General features: G+C 37.1%; 1 protein-coding gene across 1 annotated transcript in view; it reads right to left on the bottom strand.

The window, feature by feature from the left end:
• The window catches only part of EPHA3 (EPH receptor A3), a 409,122-nt gene extending 391,504 nt beyond the window's left edge, over positions 1–17,618 (bottom strand). Inside the window, exon 1 of the mRNA XM_005674802.2 lies at positions 17,312–17,618. Coding sequence (XP_005674859.1) covers positions 17,312–17,399 — 88 coding nt within the window. The 5' untranslated portion in view covers positions 17,400–17,618. The remainder of the gene's footprint in view (positions 1–17,311) is intronic.

Raw genomic sequence — 21,338 nt, 5'->3', positions numbered from 1 at the left:
AGCACAAAATAAAGAGCAACTAAACAGCCTAATGATGAGGGTGAAAGAGGAGTCAAAAGGCTGGCTTAGAACTCAGTATTCAAAAAACTAAGATCATGGCAAATAGTCTTATCACTTCACGGCAAATAGAAAGGGGAAAATGTGGAAACAGTGATAGTTTTAATTTTCTTGGTCTCCAAAATCACTGTGGATGGTGACTGTAGCCATAAAACCATAAAATTAAAAGACAATTGCTCCTTGGAAGGAAAGCTTTGACAAACCTGGTGCGGGGGGGGGGGGGGCATATTAAACAGCAGAGACATCACTTTGCTGGCAAAGGTCCATACAGTCAAAGCTGTGATTTTTCCAGTAGTCATGTATGGATGTGAAAGTATGACCATAAAGAAGGCTGAACACCAAAGAATTGATGCTTTTGGACTATGGTGCTGAAGAAGACTCTTGAGAGTCCCCTGGACAACAAAGAGATCAAACTAGTCAATCCTAAAGGAAATCAACCATGATATTCTTTGGAAGGACTGATGCTGAAGCTGAAACTCCAATTCTTTGGCCACCTGATGTGAAGAGCTGACTCATTGGAAAAGAGCCTGATGCTGGGAAAGATTGAAGGCGAAAGGAGAAGAGGGAGGCAGAGGATAAGATGGTTGGATAGCATCACCAACTCAACGGACATAATACTGAGTAAACTCCAGGAAATAGTGAGCCTGTTGTGATGCAGTCCATGGGGTCAAAGGTCAGACAGGACTCAGCGACTGAACAACAACAGCAAACCTGGCTTAGATTGGTTGTAAGTGCTTCTGGAAAGAAGGAAACCTTGCTTGCATTCCTTGCATTGATCTTTACTATCACTATTCCTCCTTAATTATGGATTTAAGATGCCCAGGAGTCTTGCTTCTCTTCTATCCCCACCCTCTATTATAATGAAGAGATAGAATCAAACATCTACTCCTCTGCTCACTGACATTGTCAATGTCATGAAGAACTTTCTGTGTCAAGAATGTACACCACCTTCCCTTCTTACTACTAAGAATGCAGTAACACTTCTTTAAAGGACTCAGCCATTAAAGTATGTTTTTCCAAACAAATGTTTTCAGTAAGGAGAGATGAAAAACTATAGCATAAATTTCTGGAGTTCTACTTTTAAAGAATCATTAATACACCAAGATTTTTTCAAGAGCATTTCAAAATTTTGATTCATAGTGGCTATCTGCTCACTTAGAAAGACTGAGTTAAACAAACATTCTCCTCTTACAAATTCAGTGCTGCAAATATACAGACAGTGCAAAATAATTTGCAAAACTAAATCTCACAATTTCTTACTGAAGTAGAAGATCCTTTCAATTATTTAAGTGTATTTTTATATATACACTTTGCATATATATACACATTGTAGTAATGCTATAGTTGCATTTTATGAAAACCTTTAGAAATTTCAAGGTGAACAGTAGGGTTTAAGGGCCAAAGAATTTCAGACTTGTAATAATAGACATATTTTCCTGTAAAACCTTCAGTTATAAGGTACTTTTATAACCAGTTGCAAATAATTAGGAAATCACTACAGTAGAAAACAAACCCATCATTGATTACGTCTTTTTACTAAAAAAATATTTTTTCTTTCCCGTTTACAGCATCACTCTAATTGTCTCAGCTACATTTCTTGTACACTATTTATCTCTATTATTTTCATCACTTTCTGTTATGATGAAAAGTATAGCTTTTCTCTAGTTACAGATAGCAGAATACTACTTTAATCTGCTCTTTGGTTATACTTAAATGTCACATATAGAAGTAAATGATAAAGGAAGTAATAAATTTTGATATCAATGTTGTAATTCTTTATCTATTACTCTGGTCAATCATAACACGGAATCAAGAAATCAAGATTTATTTTCTGACAAGAGTCTACCGAAGCTCAGCGTTTCGTTTTTACTGTTCACATTTGAGTATGCCATTGACAAGAAATTTAGAGGTCAGTTTTATCAATAAAGTTATCTATTGATATTTCAACATAACTTTTATCCACTAGGATTAACTATTCTTACTTAACAGTTCTGGTGGACTTCCTGTTTATATTTATTTCTACCTAAACATAAGGTAGCATATTAAAAAGCAGAGACATTACTTTGCCAACAAGAGTCCATCTATTCAAGGCTATGGTTTTTCCAGTGGTCATGTATGGATGTGAGAGTTGGACTGAAAAAAGCTGAGTGCTGATGAATTGATGCTTTTGAACTGTGGTGTTGGAGAAGACTATTGACAGTCCTCTTGGACTGCAAGGAGATCCTACCAGTCCATTCTAAAGGAGATCAGTCCTGGTTGTTCTTTGGAAGGACTGATGCTAAAGCTGAAACTCCAATACTTTGGCCACCTCATGAGAAGAGTTGACTCATTGGAAAAGCCTCTGATGCTGGGAGGGATTGGAGGCAGGAGGAGAAGGGGACGACAGAGGATGAGATGGCTGGATGGCATCACCGACTCGATGGACATGAGTTTGAGTGAACTCTGGGAGTTGGTGATGGACAGGGAGGCCTAGCGTCCTGTAATTCATGGGGTCTCAAAGAGTTGGACACGACTGAGTGACTGAACTGAACTGAACTGAAACATAATGTAAGGGCTTCCCTAATAGCTCAGTTGGTAAAGAATCCACCTGCAATACAGGAGACCCTGGTTCGATTCCTGGGTTGGGAAGATTTGCTGGAGAAGGGAAAGGCTGCAGACTCTGGCCTGGAGAATGCATTGGACGGTATCGGCAATAGGGTCATAAGAGAGTCGGATACAACTGAGCGACTTTCACTTTCACTTTCAAACATAATGAAAACATCTTTGTAATAGATCATTAGTATTCTATCTCACAGACCAAAAATTATAAAAATGTTTTTAAACTAAAAATGAAGTCAACTATAATCTATTGTGTGCAGATAAAACTTCCTATAATCTTAAATTTTACTGGCATTTTGTGTCATAGAATATTAATTTATGGCAATTTCTCTATTAGGGCTTCCTTAATAGCTCAGAAAACAGAAAAGGTCAGTTTTCATTCCAATCCCAAAGAAAGGCAATGCCAAAGAATGCTTGAACTACCACACAATTGCACTCATCTCACACACTAGTAAAGTAATGCTCAAAATTCTCTAAGCCTGGCTTCAGCAATATGTGAACTGTGAACTTCCGGATGTTCAAGCTGGTTTTAGGAAAGGCAGAGGAACCAGAGATCAAATTGCCAACATCCGCTGAATCATCGAAAAAGCAAGAGAGTTCCAGAAAAACATCTATTTCTGCTTTATTGACTATGCCAAAGCCTTTGACTGTGTAGATCACATTAAACTGTGGAAAATTCTTCAAGACATGGGAATACCAGACCATCTGACATGTCTCTTGAGAAACCTGTATGCAGGTCAGGAAGCCACAGTTACAGCTGGACTTGCAGCAACAGACTGGTTCCAAATAGGAAAAGGAGCACGCCAAGGCTGTATATTGTCACCCTGATTATTTAACATATAGGCAGAGTACATCATGAAAAACGTTGGGCTGGAAGAAGCACAAGCTGGAATCAAGACTGCTGGGAGAAATATCAATAACCTCAGATATGCAGACGACACCACCCTTATAGCAGAAAGTAAAGAGGAATGAAAAAGCCTACTGATGAAAGTGGAAGAGGAGAGTGAAAATGTTGGTTTAAAGCTCACCATTCAGAAAACGAAGATCATGGCATCTGGTCCCATCACTTCATTGGTAATAGATGGGAAAAGAGTGGAAACAGTGGCAGACTTTATTTTGCAGGGGGCTCCAAAATCACTGCAGATGGTGATCGCAACCATGAAATTAAAAGATGCTTACTCCTTGGAAGGAACGTTATGACCAACCTAGACAGCATATTAAAAAACAGAGACATTACTGTGCCAACAAAGGTCCATCTAGCCAAGGCTATGTCTTTTCCAGTGGTCATGGATGGATGTGAGAGTTGGACTGTGAAGAAAGCTGAGTGCCGAAGAATTGATGCTTTTGAACTGTGGTGTTGAAGAAGACTCTTGAGAGTCCCTTGGACTGCAAGAAGATCCAACCAGTCCATCCTAAAGGAGATCAGTCCTGGGTTTTCATTGGAAGGACTGATGTTCAAGTTGAAACTCCAATACTTTGGCCACCTCATGTGAAGAGTTGACTCATTCGAAAAGAGTCTGATGCTGGGAGGGATTGAGGGCAGGAGGAGAAGGGGACAACAGAGGATGAGATGGCTAGATGGCATCACCGACTTGATGGACATGGGTTTGGGTGAACTCTGGGAGTTGGTGATGGACAGGGAGGCCTGGCATGCTACGATTCATGGGGTCGCAAAGAGTCAGACACGACTGAGCAACTGAATTGAACTGAACTGATAGTTCAGTTGGTAAAGAATCCACCTGGAATGCAGAAGATGCTGGTTTGATTCCTGGGGTGGGAAGATCCGCCAGAGAATGTATAGGCTTCTCTATTAAATAACCAACTAAAATAATAATGTATAATTTTTAAAAAAATTCTGTAGTGCTAGACATTTGTGATTAACAATGCTAGACAATAATTTTTGATTAACTCATATACAGGCAGGCCCCGATCAAGGAAGAAACTGTAATTAGCTGCCACATCTCAATCTTTGCTGACAGCAGGAAGCGTTTGTTGGAATGAAAACACAGTCTCACAGTAAGATGTCTGTGTTCTCATAACTAGACCAGCTCAAGGAAATAACAGAAATACAGACCAAAATTCCACTTGAAACTCAGATACCTTAGTAAATGTTAACTCTATGCTGTTTTTAAAGTGTTAGAATTTTCTTTTTTTCCTTATTAATCTTAAAACTCTGAAGGTCATTCTGAGTCCAATACTTTTATGGAGAAAACAGCTATTAAAATATCTCTTGGGAATGTGTACTTATAACAAAATAATTATCTCACATAAATGAGTGGGGATGTTCTACCATCAGTGAAGTGTTACTACATTAACAGCCTCAGCTTTGATAGCAGTCCGTAGAATCACAGTTCTCTTTGTTTCTGTGCATTGTCAACCTATATTATGAATCATTTAGACAAGTGAAATGTGTTTCCTAAAATGTAAGATACTAAAAGCAGAACATTAATGATTATGTAAACATTGTACTTCTGCAACACATTTTAGTTTTTTTAAATGTTCCAGAACTAACAGAAAAAAACTTGTTTATTTCTAATTTGAAAGGATTTTTTAAACAGATTAAAAAGTTAAAATACATCACTCAATTTGAAATTATATAAAATCATTAGGACAAATCTGTGCTCAAACTTTAGTACATATATTTGCCATCACACCACAAATTCAGGCTGTCTTGGTATATATTCTCTTATATCACTTGATTACTAAGCTTTTATTAGTAAATGTAAGCTCTGTTAGTCAGGGTTTGAACAAAGGCTATGAAAATGCAATATAATAAGCAAATGGCCTGTAAAACAATTATAATATAGTAGTTATTTTCAACATAAAAATGTGTCTGGAAGTCCCTTGTATATAAGGGTTCAAATTTTAACATAAGGAACATAAAGTATTGTGATGAAGCAAAATTTCAATTGAAAAACATTCTTTGGATCTTTTTATATCACAAAACTTGTTTTAATTTTAAAAGAAGCCCAATTCAGAATAAATTGTTTAAATTTCTGGAAAAAAAATCAGGATATAACTTTGACATCATATTCTATAGGATTATTAAATCTCAACTTGTTATCCTACATCATGACTGTTGAATAAACATACATACACACACACACACACACACACACACACACAACTCTTCAAGGTGTAAATATGTGTTTCTATAAAAGCCCACAAACGATCCAGTGAAGTGCCACATGCCTATCACTTTAATTCACAACTCTAGGCCTTTATTTTCCATATTAGGAGCATAGTGTCAATGGAAAGCATCAAACGATTAGGTCAGGAAACTAGCGTGATTAGGTCATTGTGCTAGAGATGGTCAGGAAACTTCATTCATCGCTGCAGGAGAATGTAGCATTCAGATAAACCTTGGTGTGCTTTTTCTTGGTAGTGTAGTCATAATATGAATAGAGCCAATAGAAGCTTCTATTTGGGGATGGCCTTTTTCATATTCAATCATGTGCCTTTCCAATACACACACGTATGTATATGGATGTGTTCACACAGAATTTACATTGAGCTTAGATATGTGCCTACTGAAATAGCTATTTCTGAATGTTCAGTTCTTTCAGAAGTGCTTTTTACTTGTATATGTATTTAAAGTTTTCTACCTCTATATGGTAAAAAAATAAAATCTGGGTTATAGTCATCCCTAACACATGAAATTAGGCAAGTCATGTAATCTACAATCTTTGTTTTTATTAACTTATTGTTGTTATTTTTAACTTTATTTTAAAACCTTTTAAAAAAAAAACTCTCCCCTTTTACTTCCAGGACTGTTTTAGGCAGCTAGTTTAAAGATTCATATTGCATTTTAACAACTTTTATACCTATGTTAGAAGTTTTTATGTAAGTATTCATTTTGTAGTCATTTGTCCCAACTAAGTCGTTATCTTTCAAGGCCATTCAATATGCGACTACTGATAACCTTCTTTTCCAAAATCCAGTAACTAAACATCAGGTATTCACTACTTCGTAAATAAATGAATGCAAAAAACAAACTATTTTGGTATGAAAGATGAGTTAATTTTTTCCTTAATTTTTTCTTAATTTTAATGGTTTTTAAATGTATGCCTTTGAATTTAAATATAGAGTTCTAATGTTTTCACTAGGGCCAGGGTTGTAAACCTTAGTTTCCAAAGGATCACCTTTGGAAAGAAAAATATAAAGGGATATTAATTTAATACATTTTTAGATTTTTTCTTCTTTAATCGTGTATATATTGTTAAAAGATATTAAAACATTTAGAATTATTTTAGACATCACTTTTAAGCAGAAGAAAAATTGTCCTTCTTCAATGTATAAATGTTTAAGGAAAAAAAGCAGTTGTGCCTAAAAAAATAGATAAATCATCATTGTAAGCATAGATTAATCTAACTTGTTCAGTTGGATGAAATATATATATAATTACACTTGGAAACCTTTTATTTTTAAATAAAAAGGACTATCAAATCATTATAATTTCACATCAGAAATGTCAAGAACATCATAATAAAATCTCTGAGTTTATCTTTCTTGATTTAATGTAAATGAGTGTTAACTTATTTGTGGTAAACTAGATAGTAAAACTAAACCAAGAGAAAAATATTATTCTCTTTTATTCTGCCTCTTTAAAAATATTTTCAAGATTTGGCACTGGCTATAATATTTGATGGAGTTTATATATTTAATGAAAGAATAACAACCCTATTTAACTTCTATTTACAGTTCCTGTTATGATGCCAGTTCTTTTCATTCTGTCAAAATACGAAACATACCATAACTAGCTTTGGCATATTGAAGGGGAAAATAAAAATTTGGATATAACTGTAGCTTTATGTCATTTTTGAATATTATCAGTGATGAAGGGTCCAGTTGGGGAAAATTAACAAGATTAGACAGTGACAGATAAACAAATGATTGCTTTTATTTTTTAGCATCACCAATCTGTAATTCAGGAAAACAGAATTTTACTTCATTTCAAAAGGTAAATATTCATCCCTAAAATTTTGTGCACAGTGTGGGAGTGGTTCAGTTTTCTAAGAAGACAATACTGCTGGTTACATACACGCACACACACACACTGGGCTGCTCATAGACTTCCTCAGAGTGTTGGTCTGTTAACCAGAGGATTATTCAGTCTACAAGGAAATGACTGCAAATCAGCTTCCCAGCCTAACTTTTCAGTGTGAAGACTACTACCATATAAAATCAAAAAGTGTATCTGTCTAAAATCTATAGAATTGTATTAATTGCTAAATTACATTTGAAAATAGGGGAATGAAGTATATGTTAACTACTAACAAGCTGTTCTCTGTTTCTCTTACTCATCCTGAAGTGGAAAATATCTAAATTTCATATTGATTAGAAACCAACTATCTTTATCACTGGCAAAAAGTAAACTTTAAAGTCTCATTTTTCATCAAAGAAGGGGTGGGGGTTGGGGAATGGGTATTATTATTATTTTTTTGTACAAAATAAGTTTATTGATCTATCTTTAAATATTATTTAAAAGATAATAAATTAACCTCCCCTTAATGACTATATAGAAAATTCAAGATGTAATCATTTTGATATTGATTAGACTTATCAGCAATAAAGTAAATCCAGGTTTCTCCCTTTGCTTCAGTCCACATTACATAATCTGTCAAGAATTTTTGTCTTAAAATGAGAGGCAACTCAGTTTGGAGACTTTGAAGTCACATTTTCTTGATTTGAGAGAGCTCTCCAAAATCATATGTGAACTATAACATTAAATAGCAGGGAAACTAGTTGTTGATTCTAATCCTTCAGAAATGAGAAAACAAAAGTTTGCTGTTAACCCTTTGCTCACGGAAAATGTGCCAATAGCTTGAGTGGTTAGAAAACTCATTGGGAACCTAAAGGGTAACAGGTTTGAAAAATTTTTTATTTCACATTACAGCGAAGAAAGGAAGATACTGAAAGCAGCTTTCTGATGTGAAAGCCTGATGTCATCAATATGCTATTTTTGCTCTTTGCCAGGTTAACAGAATTTATTGCAGCAATTAATGCAAAACATATGTGCTGAAATACCCACACGAAAAATATAATTGCCCCCAATTTAATTTGCTACCTTTCAAAACTCTTGTTTAGCTACCTTTCTCAATGTCTCCACTTAAATACAGTACAAGTGTTTTTATAAAAGAGGAGATAAATCTTTATAATTTACTTTCTCATCTTAAGTAATTTATAAATTATCTTTTATAAACGGGAAAGTTTCCACAGAAATTGAGGTCTACTTTTTAGGCCAAGTTCCACTTTCACCCATTACTGACCTTTATGACAATTCCAGTAGTCAATCCATGCTTCATTTTTAGAAAAAAAAAAAAAAATCACATCCAAGTTACAGTGACAATTGCCTCACACTCTCTGTGTATGGAATTCTTGAGAAGAAATTTTCCAGGGTAAGCAGAGTTTGAGTGTCAGGAAAGGAAGACAGAGGAGGAATGTGTGAAGAAAACACATCACAGATCACATCACATCTCCTATTCCTGGGTCCACATCAAATTTTCTTGGTTTTCTTAGTGAGTCCCTAACTCTTCCAGATGATCATAATTTATGAGGGTAAACACAGCAGATTCAAAGTACTCTTTGAAGTACTTTCCTGAAAGTACTTATTTAAAAAGTACTTTGAAGTCTAAATTTTCACTCCAATACTCTATTTCTAAGTTTTCCCTGCAAGTCCCAAGACAAATTAGTATCCTCAGTAGGATTAAGATTAAGAAACTAGAGCTTTTCCTAAATAGAAGGATACCTCCTTAATTTACAGGCATTTGTGTACAGGAAAAAAATATAAGGTTAAAATCAGAAGACAGACAGGAGAGGGCCTGAATCAGTTCCTACTTTATTATGATGTTTATTTAGTTTTCTCAGTTGTAAAATGCGAGAAGTCACAATACTTTCTTTAGAGGTGCTTTAAGATTAAATGAGGTTCAGTAAGTACTGAATGATAATGTAAGGGAAAAAATCTTTCCAACCAGTGGAACTCTGTGTGTTTTCTGATTAGGGGGCATTACACTGAGGCCATTATTTAGTTTGGGTATGCCCTGGATTTTCAACAATTCTATCTTTTATGAAAAACACTAAAGTTCTGAAGACCACACAAACTTTAGCGTTATCCCCACTACTAATCTACCTCGACAACACTGCTCCCAGAAACCCATCTGGCCCATTCCGGGCTTACTCCCAAAATCAGAAGAGTGGGAAATCCTGTTATAATTTTTAAAGAGTGTCAATCAAACAGAGGGGCCTTAGGGGAAAACAGATAACTTTTGATTGTGCACGAGGGTGGAGATAGGGTCTGTGAACATACCCCTTAGCGCTGAGGGCCCTTAACAGTTTGGCATTAATAAATAGTTTTAAAGAAAACTGGAAAAAAAAAAAAAAGGTTCATTTTCGTCCAGAGACTAAAGGACAGGTCTTTTGAAAAATTCAACAATTAGCGAAGTGGTAGGGAAAGAGAGCAGCAAGCAGGACAGTGGAGGTCTCAGGTTCGTCCCAAGAGAACGGGTCTGGTCTCCCAACTCTGCGGGGAGCGCTGAGAACCCTGGAGAACTGAGTCCTCCTCCTGCACCTGTCACGTGGCAGCCGGGGAACCTAGGGAGGGGACCGCGCCACGTTGAAGAGGCTGACAACGCTGGGGGGAAGAGGGTTGAGAGTAGGGGGGGCGACAGAGACTTCGCGTCAAAGTCTGTGGTTAAACTCAGGACTTGCCCGGCCCGTCCCAGGAGCTACCGGGCTCCCCAGGTGAGGGGAGTCCAGGTGGTGAGCTGGGCGCCGCCTCTCCGAGCCGCGGCAGCCCCGCGGCCGCAGGCAGAGGGCGCACGTTTGCCTCTCGTCCGCCCCGCCTCCGCCCGGCGCTCGTTGCCGCGGAACTTGGCGCCCTCGCGCTCGCCCGGCTCCAGTCTCCGCCCCGGCCGCGAGCGCCTGGCGCCCTGCGCCCGCCGGCTGGGAGAAGCCGGCCCCCGCGGGGGTCCGCGCCTTCCCGCTGTCCGCCGCCCCCGGGGGGCGCGCCTGCTCGCAGCGCTCTGGCCGCGCGCTTTGGCCGCCTGGCGCGGAGATGGCTCGGGCACAAAGAACCCACCGAACCCCGAGAGCTGAACTGGGGGACGTGGCCCCGGAGTCGGGATTTCTGATCCGATCTTGAATCCGACGCGGAGTGAAAAGTAGCGAATTGTTGGGAGACTCCGTTTTCCCGCCGCACCGAAGAGCCTGGTGCCGGCGGCGGAGCGTAATTTGAGGTTAAGATGCCATGGTGGTGGGTGTGGTGGCCTCGAGGGCCTCTGTTCATCTCTCTGTCGCCACACCCCTTTCCCTCCCTGTAAAGCTCTGCTTCGCGCTAAAATTTCTCAGGGCATACCTGGAAATCTAATCAGTACTGCATTTGCAGATGTGGGGGGTGTGATGCGAAGGAAAAGAAGCGTCTTCGCTCCTGCGGCCACCCCAGTTCCTGGCAAAGGTTATTCACCACAGTTTGTTTGTACAGTGCTGCCACTTGTTTTCCCCCTCTTTCCTTGCCTATTATTCTGACTTCATCATGTTGGTTTGGATTATGTGGATTTTCACCCTCTGCTTTGACTGGAACAGCAGGACACGGTTTAGAAAATGAAGGGAGGGAGGGGGTTCCCCACTCAGGGCTTCCAGTTTAATAACATCACTCCAAGCTGGAGGCTTTATTTGCTGAACTGGTTTTGATTCCATCCATCCTCCACATGTATTTGCCCAGGCTTCCAAAGAGGGTTTGGCTTACACTTTCAAAACTTTCCTAGATAAAATACTTTCTTCAGGGGAAAAATCAAAATCTGTAAACTTGAGAGGAGAAACAAAAGCACGCAACTCCCCTCACCCCGACCCCTCCCCAAACACACACCCTTTTTTGTGTATGTGCAGATTTTTAGAGATTTAATTAAAAAAAAAAAACCACACCGATTAGCCAGATGCTTCAGGCGATATTTTTCTTTTAAGCAAAATATGTATTACTGGTTTTAGAACCTTAGCATTTCTCTACCTCTCCATCTTTTTAATCGACTTTTTATTTTCTTTTCCTCTTGCAAAGTCTTTTTTTCTCTTTGTAATCCACCACTTTTTTTTTTTTTTTTTTTTAATTTCACAGAAAGCTGATAGGAGCCAAACTAAAACTTGTTGACTTTCAGACTTGAGTTTTCCAGGAGAAAAGCTTCTGCCAGATTCTAAGAACTACCTGATTCTAGGGAGCTGGTAACAGACCCAGAGAGTGAAATCCCAGTGTGTACATGTGCCCACACCCTGATTCGCAGAAGTGTCTGCCTAGATTGATTTGTGGCTTGGAATCCTTTGCGTTTTATAAATGTCCAACAATGCTTTTATTTCTAAAGTCATTGCAGAAAAATTAAGGTCTTCAAATTTCTTAGAAATAAATTCTATACTCTGGTTTTCAGTATACTTGGATGAATAATAAAATGAATGTTTTACACCACCAGTCATCCCTTTATTTGAAAAATCTGTGGAAAGCTACTTGTGCACTTGGTAAAAGCCCTGCTCTGACCCTCCCTGGTGATAAAATCCAGATCTCTGAAAACAGAATAAAAAAGGGGACACCTGCATCTGTTTTTCTAAATCTTTTATCAAACAGGAATTAAAATAATTAGGTTTATTAAAAATTTAAAAGACAAATGTGCATTAAAAAGTAAAATTGAGGATCTTGACAGAAAATGATTTGTAAAACTTAGTGTTCTTCCAAGAAATACATATTCGCCTTCCATCTAGTATTTATGCCAAACAAAATCATTGGAAAATGACTAAAATCAAAGGTAACCCACATCACAGATTTCTTAGTAAGTAAATGTCTGTAAGAACTTATCGAGTTTTGATGATTTGTGGAAAGTTTTATTAATATTTTCTTGAAGATTTTATGACTTGGAAAATGTAACTCTCAAGAACAGTTCTTGCTGTTTCCATTTGTGTTGAAATTAGTAAATCAAATATACTGTGGAAATATGTTTTGCCTTTAAAAATCCTTTGCATATGTAACTGATTATTTGATATTTAAAAATTACATATATTTTATTTCAGAAAAATTCCAGAGTTTCAGAAACAATTTTAACATTAAGGATCTTCATGAGAGTTATTTTGAAAAACTATCAAAAGTGAAGGACTCTTAAAGAACATACAAAAATTTGAATATTAAAATATGGATAATATATGGACATAATAAAGAATCTTATTAAATCTTTAAGGACAATAAGTTTTTTACAAGTCAAGGTGAAACTACTGTATTGTTTATACAAGCAAAAAGTAAACCAAAATTAAACTTAAGCAATAAAAGTCTTCACATGAAACTCTCTGAACTGACTACACAGTGTAAAAATACATTTATGTTCTGATTGTGCACAACATTTTGTTTAAAATGTTTATGTTAATTTTAAGTTCTTTTCATTGTAGCTTCCAGTTACTAGCATTGCATGGGAAAGGCAACTTTATATAAAATGCCACCATAATCTCACATGGGGTAATGGTGTTTTATTATTTGTAGTTTCTGTTATTGGTTCTAGTTGCTTCTGAGTTATAAACCTATTCAATTGACTTTATATCTTGAAATGGGCAAAAAAAATGATATTAACTAGGTCATCAATAAAAAAGTATAAAATTGAAACTGTTGATAGTTACAATGAAGCTGGTTTGTATCTGTAAGTCTATTGTTATTGCCAGAACATTTACTATTTAAGAGTTTTTAATTGCTTGTTTATGACAAGGGCAAGAATGGTGTGATATATAAGGGTGAGGAGAATGGAGCGTCAAAGTGGACATTTCCCCACTTGAATTATTATCAATATTAGTCTTTAGGAAGATATAGATTCAGAATGAATTAATTTCATGATAGATTTTGAGAGGTTACAAGAAGTTTCTTTCCGGCACAATCAAAATATTATCGTAGCAATTCAGGTTGTCAGTAAAAGCTTAAACAAATTTGCTGATAATCCTGTTAATGACCTAGGTCAAGTGTTAACTGTTGTGGGTTATAAAATAGTGAAATTAAGGTTTCTCCTACCTCCAGGCAAATAGCATAGTTATAACTGTTAGGGGGAAGTAGGGGCAAGCTATTAGGTGAGCTATTAAGTTACGAAAATGTATAATGCATTCAATTATTTAGTCTAGAATGATAAAATGCCATTAAAAGCAAATGTAAGCCCTCTTCTTAAAACTATAAAGATGATATGATAGCTTAGTTTCCTATAAATATTTCAGTCAGTGTATTATTGTTTGAGGATAAGTGTTTATACATGAAAATGATGCCAGTTCATAATAATTTTTAAAAAGGGAAAAATATATTATTTAAATGTATATTGTCTCCATTATTTGCCTAATATTCAAAGGGAAACATACAGTGTTCATCTCTAAGTTTTACTTTTAAGCTTTAAACAATCACATAGTATCTTCAGTAGTTAGGTGACTTATGTCCAGTGAAATACACTTCATACAAACAGTATCCCAACACTCCAATAAAAGTCTCCCAAAATAAGTAGTATATAAATATGCAGATTGAATTTTATTGACTTTTATTTTCAAAACTGATTTTCAATGTAAAGAGCTCTATAGGTGAAAGGTAATCTAACTTATAAACACTGTTAGATAGTAAAATGTGTTATGTACTGAAAAGTGTATTATGTACTAAAGAATAAGCAGTGAATTATGCCTCAGAAGCCTTCAAATGTAGAAAAGTGACTAAAGAAATTACTTTATCCATTGTTAAAAGATATTGAACTAGTGATAGTTCTTTATATCAAGCTTTAACCTTTTCATAAAGTTATTTTTATTTATCATTATCATCATCCATCTGATAGGAAGGAGCAAGGAGCAAATATATAAACTTCTTTAACAACACTAAGTATAACAATCCCATGTATGCATAGAGGTCAATTCTTGATTTAAGTGATCATCAAAATTATAAACAATTATCAAGGAGACCAGTCATAGAAAGTATCATCTTGAATCATCTTCTTGATAGCATATTAGAAAGTTATCTGTAACTGGATTTAGAAAAGGAAAGCTCATATTAAACTTTTTTCTAAGCTTTTTTCCTCTTATCATGGACTAATGGCATTTCACAATTGATATTTGGTTATCAAATCTCAAGTATTAAGAAAAAGTCACACAATGGCATATTTCCTAGCAATTAGCTCAATGGCTTGGATCTTGTTCTCTTAGAGTTCTTTCATGACTAACTTCATAATAGATTGCAGAGTAAATTCTAGTAAATTTCACTAGTAAGTTTTCTGTAGTATGGAAATATAATTTGAGCATAGTATTTTAAATGCAACCTAATATTTTGTATTTCAGTTTTCAACATTAATATCAGAAAGCTGTATTAATGAGATTCTTTCTATCATTATTCCTTCTACCCAACATATGAATTTTCAGAAGCATTGCTTTTTAGTCAAATGACATTGTTAGAAAATTGCATGAAAATCTTAGAGCATACTTGGATTTTTCACTTTTCATGTTGTTCAAATCTACAACTAAGTCCCAAGCTATTGTATTCAATATTCATATTTAAAATCTTACTCAAATATTATCCAAGTTAAATCATTTATTTTAAATTTTATTTCAAACCTTTCCTTCATGACTTCAGAAGAGAGAGACACTACCATAGAACATGACCTGTAAAGAATAATCCCATAAACAATGTATAGATAAACTTTTGCCCAAGCAAATTAAATGTAATCATGTCAGTTTTCTGAATGTATTTACCTTTATATAGTCATACTGTTAATGTATATATGCCTGTATAATAATATGCACTATATACCCAAATATATACAAAGTGTGGCTTAAAAGCAACTTGCACTTGATAATTCTTGCTTCATTAAATTAATACTCATGAATTTTATATAAATATCAATGAGTTTAAACGGCCCTTTTTTCCTTTTGCAATTTACTGAAAGGTTATGTTTTGCACAAAAAAATAATGACTCTCAGCTATATCCCTGTGCATTATTAATTCACTAAAGTCCATTATCTAAATAGTTTATAAATATTCCATCTGGAGAAATACAATTTATCATAGCAATATGGGAATAATATTACTGTTTGTCTAGCTATTACCAATACTTTAATATTTTCAAAGGAACAAAAAGTATAAACACTAATTTGAAATTACTGATACATTACTCATTATACAAATAACTACCCTTGCCTTTCATTCATAAAAAAATAATTGCCCATTACTTTCAAATAAACATTTTAATTTAATTTGTAAAAAAAAAATTCACTTGAAGGTAAGATAATTTCTTGATCCTTCTAGGTTAGAATTTTTAATTTCCCTATAAAAAAGACAAAAAAAATAATGAAATCTGCCAAGTTGATAAAAGCAGTCACTAAGGAAAGAATGAAATTAAAACTGCTCTATTAGCACTGAAAGTAGGTCACCAAATATGAGAGGCAGTTTTCATATTTAATTAAAAAGTTGCTAAATATTCTTGAGTTTTTGTTTTTTCTAAAAATGATATATACAATATATAGTTGCAACATCTTGCCAATATATTTTTAGTGAGTGACACAATATATAACGTAGCATTTGCACATCAATTGCTCAGTTTTGCTGAATTGCAAAATAAATTACTAAAGGTTACTGTTATAACTTCAAAATGATTAAGAGGAAATAGAAATTGTAAGTGTTGCTTGAAAGCAATCAATTATTCAGAAAAGTTTGTCTTAAGAGTTAGCAATCGTATTCACAAATCATTAGGAATAGATCACAAAAGATATACAGGGAAAAGGCAATGTGTCTATTAAGCATGCAATCTTATAGTAAACATTATTGTCCTTTATATTAGGTTTGCACTTTAATTCATTGAAAAGGAACGAATGCCCATTAGGAGGTAAATAAATAACCCAACATTAAGGAAATACCATTTGCTGCATATGGACATTCTTCCTCAATTTGCTGTTCAGTTATTTACTACACCTACCCAGGAGAGTTTCACTATTCATTAAATATAATCTCCTATTCGCATAAACCCTTAAACAAAGAAAATCCAGTCTAACCTTATTGTAATTCCTACAAATATTACTTATGTTAATGTGGCATATGCTGCTCACTAGAACCTGTTCCATAGAGCAAACCACCGCCTGGCGGGATACACATCCCTTCAATACAGCAGTTACAACATAAATACACACACAGGCACACACAGCAGCGCTTCAACAAACTCCGATTTCCCTTTAGCCCATTCATAAATGCCATGATCCTAAGTAGGAACAACCTGTCATTACCTTTAAACATACTAAAGAATCTAGAGAGGAGGGCAGAATATTCTTTTAAACTTCTCAGAGTACCACTACATGGTCACAATTAGGAAATAAAATACTACCATGGCTATTTGTCAATTAACATACCGGGTTGTAAAACTGGAGGATTTTTTTCTTTCTGTTTAAAACGGGCAAACAAGGTAATTGCTTGAATTGGTATCAGATTCAAAACACATTTTACATCTAGGCAATCCAAAATTATCTCTAAAAGTGCTTTAGAAGACAGCCGAAAATAAAAGCACCTTTAGTTTACTCTGAGAGCAAAGTGCTTTATTCAGAGGCATCTCGGCGACCTGAAACCGCTACGGTGAAAACGTGCCTGGAAAAGCGTTAGCCCCTCGGGGCAGGTCTGTGCGCGTCGCGGTACCTGGCTTACCTTCATTGGAAGGTTGGAGAGTCAGTTCCCCGAAGCACTGGAGAGCAGAGCAGCTGAGAAGAAGGAGGATGGAGAGGTGACAATCCATGTTGCTGGTGCAGAGGGCAGTGAGAGGAGCATATCTCCATGAAGCATGCCACTGATGTGAGGGGGAGCGCTCTGATTGCTGGAGAAGTTACCATGCTCCGCTCGCAGGCTGATGTCAAGTTTGACACTGGAGATAAGGAGGAGTCTGGCTGCCTTTCCGCGAACCTCGCTCAGAGACTTCCCTGGGTCCTAGTGCCGTCGGAAGCGAGCGCTGAAGAAGGACTGGACCACGCGCGGGGGCCCAGCAGACAGCTCTGAAGCACCGGGCTGCGGAGGAAGGGGTTGGGGGATGGCGGCATCACCGAAGACGCAGGAAACCCAGAAGTTATGATGGTGCGGTGGTGGAGAGTAGTGATGGGGACAGAACCCCCCCCCCTTTATTGTCAATGGAAAGCAGCTATTTTATTGTTTGCAATACACGCTCTTGTAGGTTAATTCCCTGAAGAAACCAGAAACCCTGACAGAATGTCTTATGGCACAGTGAGTGGAAAAGAAACTGAAATGTCAGAGAAATGTTTGTTATTAAAAGAACAGGAGCCCTGCATTAAAATTAAAAAATACATTGTTGATTGTAGTCAAAGAAAAATTAGGATTATTTCTTCACCATGTTCAATGTGATCATAACTCTTTACAAATCCTTTCTGGTGCAGAAAGAACTAATACACATCTCAGATCGGAAAGTCTCTTCAGTTCTACACCAAGTGGTATCAGGACTTTTAAAGAGAATGGGCACAGGATCTCAGTGAGTATAGAGTGCCCTTTGGGTTTCCAAACTAGGAAGTGTGCTTCAGCAACCTAAGGAAGTGAGCAAACCCAGTCCCAGGGCTAGCTGCAGGTCAGTGGGCATCAGCAGGCATCCCTCATTCTATACAGTGGGTAAAAATAAGAATAAGAGAAAAATCAAGCCTAAAGTTCTCTACAGCACATCACTACCCTCCCTCCTTCACCATCTAGCATTAGGATCTCTGGGTTATATGAGATAAACAATGTATAATTCACAACTCCGCATTTAGCTTTTCAGCCGCATCCAATGTGATAATAGTTGGATGGATGCAGTTCTTTAGCATTCCAAATCTAAAGGCTGAATAACAGTGTCTTTGCACTTTCTCACTTACTTTGCACCGTGGTTATAAATGGTTTCTCTTTTTTCCAGTTTCCTTGCTGGACAACATAATTGCAATCTATTTCAGCCAAATAAGTTTGCAATTTATATTTTGGGAAATATTCTTGCTTATCGTTAAAATATTGCCCAGAAAATGACCACTCAAATAGCCTCCTACTCATTTATCTTTTCCTTTCCTAAGCAGAAAACAAAACTCTTAGATTCCTTGCACAACTGTAGAAAGTAAAGGTAAGTTGACAGCTGTAAGATCAGTGATTAATTTTAGAGCTTCAAGATGTGGAATCTAAATAAGTGTTGCAAAGGCCTTGCTAATAAGATATCCTTTTCGTAAGCACTATTATTTTAATGAGAGAACATGATGTTCACATGAATTTAAATAAGTGGCTTCTGATAACAGTTTGCTATCTGGAATTGGGGGATGGGGTTGGGTGGGTAGAGGCAGCCAGGATAAAAGAGTGACTCTGTTCACTTTTTTGTGTGTGCCTTGTTACTTTGTATCTCTAACTTCTTCCCACATTATGTCACCAGAGACTGTAGAACCCTCTTCAAGTGCCAAGTCTGTCAGAATTGAAAATAATGAAAGATACTGAACAGAGGATTCAGATAGTGGTGACTCTGGCATTTTTTAAAGTTCCAACACGACTTTAGTCTTTCCATTGTTCTACATTTAGATAAAATTTTTTTGAAAGGTGAAAGAAAATAAAGTCTTATTTGGAAGTGACAATTTAAAAACATTTTGGAAAAACATGCCAATGTGCTGATATCCAAGTCCACTGGCTTCCGCTCACACTACTTCTCTTTTCACACTTAAACTGCTTATCACTGTGGAAAGAGACATTCACATTTGAAAGAAGCCACAGTGATGTGAAAATAAGTAAAAAGCAATTCCTAGCCTGGGAATAGGATGGAAATAATATAGGATCTTTCAATTGTAGACACTCAAGATCATGAGCTGTTAGACAATAAGAAGTTTCAATAATCTGAACGTCATCCTGAATAGATGTGGAATGATGCCAGCAAACAGGAGGATGCAAAGAATTTGGCCCAAATAGTAAGAGGAGGGATAGATGTGTGAGCAGCCCATTCAGGAAAAGCCTCATCAAAATAAATAAATAATGATGATAATAACTGAGGTGTAGTCTGAAGCATGAGTAGGAATTGGATGATTGGAGAATGAGTCAGACGGCACTGCATGCAAGAAGATGGAACATAAACAAAATCAGAATAGTCTCCATGTCAGGGCCAAGGAAAGCATTTGGCATGTATAGAGCGAAAGAGCACATGTGATACAATAAGAGCCAGGAGACAGAGAAGAGAAGGGGCCAGGGTTGGGGGAGGCAGGTTTCGGGGGGACAGAGTACTAGGGGATGTTCTTCCAAAGGCCGATTGGAAACTACAGACATTTCTATGACAATGATTTTACAATATCTTCTAGATGAACTGCTACTGCTGCTGCTGCTGCTAAGTCGCTTCAGTCGTGTCCGACTCTGTGCGACCCCAGAGATGGCAGCCCACCAGGCTCCCCCGTCCCTGGGATTCTCCAGGCAAGAACACTGGAGTGGGTTGCCATTTCCTTCTCCAATGCATGAAAGTGAAAAATGAAAGTGAAGTCGCTCAGTCGTGTCCAACTCTTAGCGACCCCATGGACTGCAGCCTACCAGGTTTCTCCATCCATGGGATTTTCCAGGCAAGAGTACTGGAGTGGGGTGCCATTGCATTCTCCGATTCTAAATGAAAGAGAGACGCAAAAATTATTTCATCGACGAAGAGCTGGATCATATGTGTTTTAGGAAATTACTGATAACATTGAGCAGTGTTTCTACCTGTGGTTTAGGGCTTACCTGCTCCCAAAGTACCTGGAATTAAAAGTAGCACATCACTTCTGCCCACCATAGACTCATGGAATCTGAATATCTGACGTTGGAACACATGAACTTGCAGTGTGACAAGCTCCTCGGGTGATCCTTTTGATCCCTGACATTGGGGAACCACTGCTGAGTGTGAAGGAGGGAAAATCCGGGGCAGAATGGTACGATGTGAAGGCGTTTGTGAAAAACTAAAGTAATAAAACTGAACCAGAATCCATCTGACAGAAAGAGGAAGATACATGATGCAATTAAAATACATGTTTGAGATGAAGCACATGGTATTCCCTAAGGGAAAATGGATTTGGGTGCTGAAGAAGATGGAGATGACTAAGACATTTGCAAGACTGTATTCCCCTCTGTTCAGTTGGACATAAGGTGCGTGCCTAACATGTTCCTGATCATTTGCTAGGCACTGAGGGCAAAAAACATGGATGGGGCACCCCTTAGAATAATCTAGAGTCACATCAAGAAATTATGCAATTATTAGGTAGAGGAGAGGGGACAACAGAGAATCAGATGGCATTGCCGACTCAATGAACATGAGTTTGAGCAAACTCCAGGAGATAGTGAAGGACAGGGAAGCCTGTTGTACTACAGTCCATGGGGTTTCAGAGTCAGACATGACTGAGCGACTGAACAGCAACAACACGTAGAGTATCTTCATAGTACAAGATAGAGGAGTGGGTGTATCTCAAGTTAGGAATTAAAGGGAACTTCCTTGGAGTAGACGGCAACCGAGTGGCACCTGGAAAGATGTGTTTTCAAGAACAGAGTCCAGAGAAGAGAGATTAATCACGAAAAGCATGCTTTTTGGAGGAAATAACATATCTCCATTACTAGCACATGGATTTGGAGGCAGTGTCAAGGCATGTGGCAAAGAGAGGACAGGAGGTTAGGGAGGAGCAAGGTTATAGTGAATTCTGTAAGCTATTCTACGGAGCTTGGACTT

The sequence above is a fragment of the Capra hircus genome, chromosome 1 (genome assembly GCF_001704415.2).
Source record: "Capra hircus breed San Clemente chromosome 1, ASM170441v1, whole genome shotgun sequence".
In the NCBI taxonomy this organism is placed as follows: domain Eukaryota; kingdom Metazoa; phylum Chordata; class Mammalia; order Artiodactyla; family Bovidae; genus Capra; species Capra hircus.
The sequence above is the reverse complement of the archived record's forward strand: the minus strand, read 5'-3'. Positions and strand labels throughout refer to the sequence as shown.